The 11,576-nt window shown below is 48.8% G+C and overlaps 1 protein-coding gene across 1 annotated transcript; it reads right to left on the bottom strand.

Moving 5' to 3' along the window:
- Positions 1 to 2,607: 2,607 nt before the first annotated feature.
- Positions 2,608 to 9,655, bottom strand: LOC126517617 (uncharacterized). Its single transcript, XM_050167412.3, has 4 exons — positions 9,520 to 9,655; positions 8,290 to 8,547; positions 5,822 to 6,069; positions 2,608 to 2,993 (listed from the first exon to the last, which is right to left on the bottom strand). The coding sequence occupies exons 1-4, from the start codon at positions 9,522 to 9,524 to the stop codon at positions 2,959 to 2,961; spliced, it is 546 nt and encodes a 181-aa protein (XP_050023369.2). The 5' UTR covers positions 9,525 to 9,655; the 3' UTR covers positions 2,608 to 2,958.
- Between the last annotated feature and the right edge of the window lie 1,921 nt (positions 9,656 to 11,576).

The following is an 11,576-nucleotide window of genomic DNA, read 5'->3' as shown; positions in this document are numbered from 1 at the left end:
GATGGACGCTGTTTGGTTTCGAAACGTCACGTGGAATCCCACAGAACCAGTGGCGTAGCCAGAAATTTCGTTCGGGGGGGGGGGGGGGGGAGGGGGCACGTTGCAGCTCGACCTTTTCATAGAATTTGTCGAGGGACCAAATACATGAATAATAACAGCAATGGCATTGCAAAAGATGCTGCAAACGACTTTTTTGAACGCTACGCACTGTCAAAACAAGTAAAATGTGTATTTTTTTCATAAAAGAATATACTCGTGTGTCCCAAAAATTATTGTGCCCAAAGTAACGGACAATAATGCTTCCATGTTTTTTGTATATTTAATAATTGAAGAAAATATCACGTGAACTTCAGAACTATATCAGTTCGAAACGAGAAAAGCAGTGCATGCCGCTGATATGAAAAATGTAAAGGCCGTGAAACGACGAAGTTGGGGACAAATATTTTAATGGAACATTTTCGTTCAAGAACCTTGTATACATTCTTGTACATATGCAACGGCCAGGGAAAATCTCAGTGACGCTGTCCTTTGTTCCAATGTATTGCGCAGGAGGAGCTGTCACCGGTCGTGTATTGTAATTGCACCGAAATTATAGTCGCAACAGAGAGCACATATAAAAAGCAGGAGTTCTACAAAAGATATACTAGGGCGAGTCAAACGAAAGTGAGCCAATGGGAATATATGACAAACGGGGTACTTTATTTAAGAGTAGTCTCCACCAGCATCGAGACAGTTGTTCCACTGACTAACGTGTCGCGTGATTCCCGTCTCATCAAGCTCCTTGGGTTGCTGCGTCAAGAAGTCTGTAACTGACTCTTTCACGTCATTGTCCGACGCGAATCTGGTTCCCTTCAGCTGCTTTTACAATTGTCCCGAATTGTGGAAGTCGCTAGGCGACAGGTTTGGCCTGTATGGCACATGTAGCAGCGTTTCCCACTTGAACTTTGCCAGTTTTGTGTTAACCCCATCAAGGACGTGGGGATGGGCATTGTCGTGGAGCAAGACGACTCCATTCGATCACTCCCCCCCGATGTTCTAGAATTGAAAATCTAAAGCACGACTTTGGAAATATCCATGCACCTTTCGCATCAAAAGTTTGTGAGAACTTTATACCCATAAAGTTTCGGAATTGAAATCCATGCGCTCGGTAGATTCCGCGTCCTCCGCGAGATGCCGCGATGAGCCCGCCCGCCCGCCATCAAAACGCCCTTGAAACTTTGCGCTCGGATGGGGCTCCTTGCGTTGTGTGACTCCCGGTGTATGGGCGTTGGCGCGACATCTCGCCCGAGTTCGCAACGTTCGCGCTGTAATGTCTTTTTGAGCGTGAAAAAGATATTCTAGAGAAAATGCAGAATGATTTCCGGCGCCGGTTTTTTTTTATTTTTTTTGGTCGGCGGTGCATAACAGGACGAAAAAAATTTGGCGGTGGGGGGGGGGGGCATAAGCCTCTCCCCCCCCCCTGGCTACGCCCCTGCACAGAACCCAAAACGGAATACAAATTATTTGGGCTTCCCTGAGTTAAGAAGGAGGAAAAGAAAGGGAGGCGATACGGGATGTTTAAAGAGCAAGTGTTTAGCTCGGGGGTTCCTATATCTAAATATCTGCGAAAGGAGAAATCGTTTTACTCGGCAACCACTGCACCAAATTTGGTGACGTTTGTTGCATGTAAAAGAAAAAAAAAGTTAAAATCTAATGTCTCTAGGTAGCCAATTTTTCGTTCAGGCCGTCAACAATTTTTATAAAAGTTACCAAAAATTGCAAATTTTCAGAAAACGAAACAATGAAGTTAACGACTCTGTAACTCAGCAATGAAAAATGACTTCACAATTCTGTAAATTGTATTTAAATAGTACATCTAAAGCGGACAAAATTGATGCGTTATATATGGCTCTCAATTGGACCACTAATGCGCGAGTAGGACTTTTGCAAAACTCTTGTAAACAATGTATCAAATTCACGCGAGATAGAAAGTGATGCATCAAAATTGGCCGCTTTGGATGCTCTAACGGATGCAGTTTGCAGAACTGCGATATATATTCTATAGGCGCAGAGCTACGAATTTGTAAACTTCGCGCTTCCATTTCTTTTTCAAGCTTACCAATTTTTTAAAGCTCCTTTTAAAGAATTCGAACCCCAAACGAAAATTCCGTTTCCAACTGTCGCTAGAATTTAACATATTCTCTCTCAAATAAAAAAAAAATCACGAAAATCAAGCCCGTGGTTATATCAGAAAAATCATTTCTGCGTTTTACAACGTGTTTGAATAAGCGGCATCCTCTTAAGCAGAAAAAAAGCGTCCGGTTGGCTACCCTACGGCTACGGGGGAGGGAGAGGAGAAATAGAAAGATGCACTGCTGATCACGAGGTCGTGGGTTAGATCACGGCCGCGGTGGCCGCATTCCGATGAGGACGGAACGCAAAAAAAAAAAAGAAAAAAAAAATTGCGTTTCGCGCATCGGGTGCACGTAAATCCTTGCGCCACCCCCTTCTCCCTCCTCCTCCCCATCTTCCTCCTCTTTCTCCTCCTACGGCATCCCTCGCAGTCATATCGTGGTTTTGGCAGGCAAAAAAAAAAAAGCCCAGAATTCAATGAATGCTTATAAAAAATGAGAGTGAGGAAAACAAGCACAAGTGGTCGACGTTAGTCGACGCTTGCTTGCAGCATCAGTTTTAATTCCACATAGCGCGTTACGTAGCTTGCGGTAAAAAAAAAAGTGAAGAAAAAAGATAAAGACAGCTACACGAAGAAAATAAAAAAAAATACTGTGGGAAGAGTTCAACATTATGAGCTGTCAGCCGTGATGCATCGGGAGCGCTTCTGTGATGTGGCTATATGAGATTCTTCATCAACCGCTCTGCACGTCCATTGTCCAGGTAAGTCAGAGGCGGCACCTGGCGGTGAACCAGCTCGGTTTCGTGGCACGGCGCCGAGCCATAGCCTCAGAGCTCCGCGTTGTCTCAGTCAGAGTCGGGGGCGTCTATGGACACCCGTTCTGAAAAGAGCCGCACTGAATGAAATATGGCTTCCAGCTCATTTTAGGCGCTTGCCCTTACGAAAACGAAGTTGGAAAACAAAAGAAACAAACTTTTTTGTGTAAATTAGAGGAGCGCCTATGTTGGACCAGTGTTGTTTCACAATTGTGTGGCTTTGAGATGGAAAATGCGGTTGGCGTCCCGTCCATACCGAAAGCGTAATCATGGGAATGCACCTGTCCATGCGTATCGCTGACGTTTGCTCAGCGTCAATGAGTATTAAGCGCGACATAATTCATGCTACTGCGATGCTGTTATCTTAAAGCTATCAACCGCGCCCGGAACAGTGTGTACTAGAAGACATATGGTACGTAAGAAAAGAAAAGAAGGAAGCGAAGTGATGGGAAAAGAGACACACAGGTACGGCACATACTGTACTGTAGCTGTATGTTCTTTGTCTCGGAAAGCTTTAGCATCAGGAACACCCGCCAACGTTGACAAATACCAAAATACTAGACGACATGCCTAAATCGTTCTTACTAGAAAAAAAAAAAAGAAGGAAAAGAAAGAGAAGAGAAAAGAAATACATCAAGCCTCCCAGAAGAGATGAAATCGCGGAAGTCGCATCAACTTTAAGTACAAGTTGACAAGAAGCCGCTATTCCAATAACATATCCGCGGTCACGTGCGTCACGACATGGCGCCGCGCACTTCCACATCGGTGACGCGCACACCATGGGCTACCAATCCGCCACTTTCATGGCGCGACGGCGCATGCGCCCTGCCCTAGCGGATTAGTCGCGAAACGTTTTGCAAGGGTCGCGCGTGTGGCAGCGCGCCGGGAAGTCCCCCGAAAAACGAAAGAAAAAAAAGCGCTCGGACGCGCGCTGCTGCAAACACTCGTGCCGTGTACCGCGTTAAAACTCTACTGGTAGCTCGACGTCGGTGCGGTGCCGAAAACGCGCGTCCGCAACTCCACTTTAAAAGATAAAGCGGCCAGGGCATCGTCCGAGTTGTCCGGACTGCACCGTGAGCCAGGTAGTTGCCGCCTTTCATGAATGGCTGGCTGATTTAGCGAAAGACCCGTGCGTTACACTTGGGCGACACTTAAGTACATCACGTTGCTGACGAAGTCTTTTTGCAGCGTCGGTCCTCACTTGCTGGTGCTGGCAGCGCGTTCCTGACTGCACGTACTCTTAAGGCCCGGCAACACTGGGTCGATACGATACCGACAAGACGCTCACTCCAATGATTGAGCGACTATTGTGCGTCACTGAAACCCTTTTATCATACCAGGTCGACAACGACGCAACCGACGAGCGCGAGTTGTACTGCGACAGGCTTTCTTGACGAAGGCACCGACAAAATCAGCCTGCTGAACGATCGTTCCACCGAACCCCGCACGATCGGCCGTCGAACCGACAACACAATAGCGACAGCGTCTTCGCTTGTATATATATTTAATCGTGCTCAAAATGAGTCAAGCAAGCCTAGCAAGTTGAAATGCATAAGCTTTAACCCTCTCAAGTCGTGTCCATGAAGTTTGAGCCAATGTCGATCCTGTTCACCGAAGGTTAACCTGGCGCCGTCGAGTTCGTGCACCCGCTACCGGCAGAGCTGAGCTGAAATGTAAGCAGTTAGGTCGAACGAAACAGCTTTTCTAGTTCAATTCTGGCCTTACCGACTTGAGATCGGCTGCACTTCACTTCGCACGGCGCGTACACAATAAGAGGTAAGCGGCGACACAGCGCTGTGCCAACATCTGTACGTCACGGTACCTGTAGGCTGTCGGCCGCCTTCGCTACGTATATGGGTGGGAGTGTACGTGTTGCTTTGCCGACACATTTATCAATTTCAGAGATGCACTGCTTGCCCCTGCGTCAGGCGGCAAACAAGAGACGGTGTATTCGGTATGCAGCAGCATAAACAACCACCTCGCTCATTTATACCAACGCCGTGTGAGCGATGGCATCCGCGCGTTTTCGTGAGAGAACAACATGGCCTACAAATGCGCACTTATGTGAGCAGTTTTCTCTAATAATGCTCTATGGCACGCAAAAACTGTAAGTATGGTGGAGTTAGAGAAAAACGAGAATGAGTTAATTAACAGCCCGTAATATATGTATCTGGATAACTGTTGCCGTTGTTTAAGTGGTTCGGCCGCTCACATTGACTCGTCTCAGGGTGTAACAACATGACACATAGGCGTAGATATGCATGTTTTTCTATCATTTTCACACTATTTCATATCAGCGGTGGACCTTTTCCACAATATTTGACGATAACAACGACCTGCGGCTGTAGATGTCGATGTAAACAAGTGCACCGCTTTAATAAATCAGACGCAGAAGGCTGCGCTCGAATACCTTTTGAATATGCGAAACGTGTAAATAATGTGTAAAAAGAATACAATAAGTGATGTCCAAGTGCAGAAATCAGTGACAAATTCCGAGGCAGCCGTGCCGCCAAACGGAACTCGGCGTGCGTTTATCGGTCGCACTGTTTGCAGAACAGCGCACTCGGGCCTGCTCACCCAGTAGTCAGAGTGCGACATGGCTTCCGGAACGACATGCTGTCCCGAAGAAGCCATATTGATTAGCGATCCACGAAACGCACTACCCACGCGCAGTCAACGTGGGCGCAGGTACACAAATCAACCGGCGAAAGCCCCGGGACCCTTCACCCTTCCAAAACGTTTTCAGCGGCGTGCGGCAGAGGGAAGCACAGGAAAATGAAAGAGGAGGATTGTGCCAGGCATAACCATTTCGTTCCACTATTCAGTTTATCACGGAACAACAACAACAACAACACATTCATGTCGCGAACGAAATGCGCACCGCGACGCTCACTTTTGCGCCGCTCGACCTGTTCGAGCAGGGCGATGGAGATGAAGCCCGCCACCATGCAGACGACCAGGATGGCCGTGGCCACGACGAAGAGCAGCAGCGACTGGCGCGAAGAAGAGCCGCCGTCTTCGTCTTCGTGGACCTCGTCCCCGCCGCTGCGAGCTGCTGCGTCGTCGCGCTCGTCCTCTTCGTAGGCGTCGCCGGCACGACGCTGCCGCTGCTGCTGCTGCTGCAGGCGGCGTTCGCTCCTCCTGCGAGCGCTTCTCTGTCAAGCACGACGCTTAGATCCTCGCGATATATACGTGCGTTGCGAAGCGCGCCGGAGGCAACGATCTTTCTTTGCGCGTTCTTTTTTCGGAAACGTGCGAATCGATCTGATGATGACGACGAAGAGGAAATATAAACGTTAGCTCTTTGGCCTGTTGATACACTGCGTGCGAGTTTGGATTTGTCTCGTCGAGGGCAGGAGTTGGGAGCGCGGTGATGTGGAGTTAGTCGTAAAACGGCTGAGTAGAGCACTGGCTTCGGCGAGTCGAGGTTCTGCAGCTAAATAGTCGCAACTTCGTTCGAAAGGCGAATCATTGATTGCGAAGATCAAATCATTAGACAGCTAGGTATACGAAGTAAGGTTATCGGCCGTATATGAACTGCTGCAAACTTTCGCTTACTAACTAACAAGCACGATGTCGCGCGCACAGGCGAACGAGAACACATCTCACTCGATGACGACGCATACTCCCCGTCAGAACGTAGTCGTGAAGAAGAGTGGAAGCGGCGGCGAGCCACCCGAATGCCCCTTCGTGCTGCGTCTCGCTTCACTGCGAACTAGGAGCTCGAGAACGCAGCGCACACGATGCAATCTCAGATAGGCTAGCCTTCGAACCCACTGCAGACTACTTCCGAGATATAGACGCGCTCAGCCGCTCCTTGCGCAGCCACGGCCGGAATGGAAGCAGAGACGCACGCTACTCTGCCCCCCTTCTCGACCCCTCCCCCCTCCCGTCTCCTTGAGCGCGTCCTCTACCCTAAAGCCCCTTAAACTTCGTAAAGTAGCGGCACGCTTTGAAGAAAGCCGCCTCCTCCTCGCGCGCTCTGGCCGAGGCCAATGCCGCGTCGCTATTGGCCTTATAGCATCAAATGCGCCCTCGCGCCGTACATCAGCGCCATTTTTGCTCGAGAAGCGTTTACGGAGTGGCGAGCAGCACATGTTGATGCCGTTGCTACGCTCGAGCAGTGTAGGCGGCGCCACGGTCGAGGAGAGAGCGTGAAAGAGAGGGGAAACGAGGAGAACTGAAGGCCGAGGAGGAGAATGTCGCTACTTTACGAAGTTTAAGGTGTTTTACTCTCCCCGCCTTCCTCCCTCGCGTGCGCCAGAAGATGCGTCCGTACGAAGCCACAGTCCTTCTCGGCTCACCCTCGCATGCATATGCTTTCCATCGCACGTACAGCATACGGCACACGGGCGCGATCCTATCGCACTTGGACTTTATACTGAACCTCATGGCAACGACGACGGTGGGAATTCGCCCGGAGTGTTTATATAATTGCCATCGCAATACAAGACGCTGAAATTTGAGAGGATGACACAAATTTCTGATTTGGAAACATCTGTTGCGCTGTTCTCATTGTAAGGGCCGGTGTTGCCCCAGCTTAAGTTTTTACCGTGCATGCCGGCTTGCGTCCGCCAAAAAGCCAGGTTATGGTCGTCTGCTGACCAGTGGCCGATATATATATATATATATATATATATATATATATATATATATATATATATAAAGTCGGGGTTTGACGTGCCCAAACACCGATCTGATAAGGTGGCACGACATAGCGACATAGTGGGGGATCTGAAATAATGTGGACTTTCAACGTGTGAACCTAAATCTAAGTGCACAAGCGTTCTTGCATCTCATTCCAGTCGAAATGCGGCCACAGCGGCCGGGATCGAACCCGCGACCTCAAGCTCCAACAGCGCAGCGCAATAGGCACTAAGCTACCGCGGCGAGTCACCCAGGCTGTATAGGAGCCATCGGACAAAGACGGGTCACCTTCTTGAAACGCTGTCTGACGCTTGCCTTGTTCGCCCGCCCTTGATCACTGTTGCAGGGTTTGTAGGCTGTTCAGTAGTGTGACGTTTCTGGTGGAAACCATTAGACCCTAGCATACTAGCGGAGCTATAGGTCACTGGTATAGGCTGCCGTCCTTGAAAACTAAAGACTGCCGCCCGCTTCCTTGCCACCGCTCCCACGAACAAAAACTACACGACGCGATGATCGTGCATTGTGAAACTGTATACTGCAGAAAGCTCGTCAACTGGGCGAGTCGATGTAATGTGTCATAGCGAAAAAGAGCACGAACGGGACAGGGACATACGTTTCCCTATGTCGCGTCCTGTTCGCGCTCTTTCTTTTTCTTTTTTTCGCTATCAGCTGCACGCGATGAACAAAGAATGCAGCAAGGAGGTACGTACTTACTCTTGTCGCCTGGTGCTTCGAAGTTCCCTCTGCTCGTACTCCGCGCCGTGCACCCGCGTCAGCGTGCTCACGGTGACCGTCCGCACTTGCTCCACGGTCGTTGGCGCGAGCATGACCACGCCGTCGTCGTCGACGACGACATCGCCCTGCAGCGCTTCGCTGGCCCATGCCGGCGGCGGCTGGGCGGCTGCCTCCTCTGGTGCGGCCGCGCTCTCTTGCTCGGGGGGCGCATCGGGGCTAGCACAGGGGCTGCTTTTGCTGCAGTGGCGGGTGAAGACCCCGCTGTATATAGACCAGCTAAGCAGGCAGCGGACCAGATGTAGAGGCAAGTCACACAGGCCGACATCTTCACTTTTCCCCCATTAAAGTATCTCTCTCTGAGGCTTATGGCCCACTTTTCGCCGTCAACTGTGTTCTGACTGTTTACGAAGAGCCATATGGAAGTATATAAACCAAGGATAGACCTATAGAGAAGTAAAGTTGTTAGTAACTGCTGCCGTCAGAAAATATTTATTTTTACTTATTTACTGATACTGTGTACCGTAGAACTGCTGGGCATATTTTGCGCGTGTACAAAATGAAAGGCTTACGGGAAAGCAGAGGAGCCCACAAGAGGTCTGTGAAATATCAATAGTCCTCTTACATAGAGGCTACAAAGCACCCTTATCTGGACTGATGTGTGTGGGTACGTAAAGTACAGGTGTACCCGCTGTACCCCATGGTGTTGAACAGGCGCCCACGCGGGCTCACAGCGGTACAGTGGTTGTTACTGCGACTCTAGGGGAGGTCTCGCCCGAAAGGTCTATATATGCAGTATAAAATCAACCTTATATATATAGCGGCTTCGTGACTCCTGGTCGCGAAGCACCACGACAGTTGACCATTGTTCCAGAAATGCCAAGGTTTATTACACATGTTCGTGGAGCGTTTAAAACATTTCGTTTCTCGGTTTCAGTTGTGTAACATCACCACGTGGTTCAGCGCCGCTGGAAGGGCGGGGCCTGCGTGACCGACGTTCCGGCCCCGGAACGCTCTGTTTCGTGTCCCCTCGTTAATATGCGATTCATGTTTACATCTCGCAAAGAAACAAGATGAAAACCGCGCAGTTATTCCTAAAGCTGCAACCCTGTCGCGACTGCGCGATAGGCAACGGAAGCAGCGCTTGTCGCCTGCGATGTGCAGGAGCAGCGGCCTGGGCGCGAACAGTCGCAGCGAGCGGGAGCGTCGTACCTCATGTCGTCGCGACATGTTGCCGTCCGGCCGGCTGGCCTCAGCGACCGTCGCCGAGACAACGGCGGGGCTCAGGAACATGGGCCACAGCCAAGGCCCTCGCTACTGCGGCGGCGAAAGCAACGGCTCTTCTTCGTTCTCCTCTTTGCGAAGAACTGAAATTTGGGGTAGATTCATCGTGGTGGCGATGATGATGATGACGTCATTGATGAGTTTGGCGTATTCCCACTCACGGGGATTGGCCAAGGGGCGGGGAAGACTTTGCTTATGTGTTCAGGAAATCAATTAAAAAAAATCTATAATTTTGTTGCATAAATTTAAGCGAGGAAAATTCAAAACGGTTCAGTATAGACTGTCATTCAATCAAGAGAAAAAAAAAGTTATGCATAATATAAATGAGGCAACAAAGGAGGAATAAAAAGAATAATACGGCCACCAATGAAATCGGTTTGATTCACTAATAAATTTTTCTAAGGCGATGAACACATTCCTGTGTGAGTGCCCAAGCACAGACGCTCTGAAAGACAGTAGTACCGGAGTGTTCAACGAGTTGCAAAAATGGCACAATGGGGATATGGCCAGACCAGATCGGTACATCTAAAATTTTAGAGGTGGGACTCGACAACGTAGTCTCGTTAATGTGGTACATATCTCTTATCCCGAAAGAGCAAGATGATTTACGCGCGAATTCTTATGGAAGCACATCACATATCCTCGAGAAAAAGGAGAAAGAACTGCACATGTATGCGTCCGTTGCTATTCGGTCGCATTGTCCGCCGTGGAGTTAGCTCCTTAGCCGATAATCATAGCTCCTTGGAAATCACGTGATTAGCGTCGCGGGGGTGTTGGTGGTGGTGGTGCTGTTGTTATAGGGGGTTTTAAAAGCCTCGAAAACGAGGCCGGCAATCGCCCCACCCGTATAGCGCTTCTTTCTGGATGTACAGGGTGCCCAACGTAACTTGAGCCACGAGGTCGCGGGATCGAATCCCGGCCACGGCGGCCGCATTTCCATGGGGGCGAACTGCGAAAACACCTATGTATTTAGATTTAGGTGCACGTTAAAGAACCCCAGGTGGTCTAAATGTTCGAAGTCCTCCATTACGGCGTGCCTCATAATCAGAAAGCGGTTTTGGCACGTAAAACCCCATAATTTAATTTTTTTAACCTAACTTGAGCCAAACTTTAAAAATATGCAAATGCCACGTAGTAGCTAGGCGAACGCATGGTAATGTTGTTTGCCGTCGTTTGGAGATACTCAGGTTAATATTTTTTGCATTCCGTCTAATTACATAATTTGTCTTAATTAATTAACTTCTCGATTATTACAATTAGATGAAAAGTTTCAATGAGCGAATAGTAGAGCAACATAAAAAGTTCTCGATACAGCTTTCTGTTGCTCAATACGTGCTGCATAAAAGTATTTTTTCCGAGCGTGAAGGAAGCCTGAAATTTAGAAGTTGCCAATTACAGACAGACGTTCTAAAGAGTGCTGAAATAAGAGTGGAAATAAAGAAAGACTACGTAAGACGCTTAATTAGCGAAAATAAAAATAAGAATAAGTCTAGCAGGGTAATTCAGATTTTTTATTCAGATTTATTTCAGTAGATAGTATTTAATATTTACGAAGTTCACATACAGTAGGAGGTCAAATGTTTCAAACCTTAGCTGTATTTAGATATGTGTCGTGCATCCCTGTGCATACGCCTCTCAGCAGCATTTTTCTCTCAACAAGCATCATGCATCACCTTCGTCCTCGTGACGCGGACAGCTAACAGCTACAGCTAACAGCTACAGCTAACAGCTACAGCTAACAGCTACAGGCGACCAGGCTGCGCTCGTGTCACTCCAGCTAGCTGACTAGGTCAAACGAGCTTCGCGCGTCATTTGAATGTCAGCATTACGTCGGACCTGGTTCATTCTGTGTGTGCGTGTGTTTTTACAGCAAAGCTGCATTCATCGTCATGCATGTAACATAGCGTAGCAAGCACGAGGGACAAGTCGAGACAGGAGACGCGCTAACTTTCAACAAAGATTTTATTGCGGATGCTGAGCCTATA

Source organism: Dermacentor andersoni, chromosome 3 (genome assembly GCF_023375885.2).
Source record: "Dermacentor andersoni chromosome 3, qqDerAnde1_hic_scaffold, whole genome shotgun sequence".
Classification (NCBI taxonomy): Eukaryota; Metazoa; Arthropoda; class Arachnida; order Ixodida; family Ixodidae; genus Dermacentor; species Dermacentor andersoni.
The sequence above is the reverse complement of the archived record's forward strand: the minus strand, read 5'-3'. Positions and strand labels throughout refer to the sequence as shown.

Coding starts and splice junctions, on each gene's coding strand:
- LOC126517617 (XM_050167412.3), bottom strand. Junction 6,070..8,289: donor CGAAGCACCAGGCGACAAGA/GTAAGTACGTAC, acceptor AAGCGCTCGCAG/GAGGAGCGAACGCCGCCTGC. Junction 2,994..5,821: donor ACAGGTCGAGCGGCGCAAAA/GTGAGCGTCGCG, acceptor GGCTCTTTTCAG/AACGGGTGTCCATAGACGCC.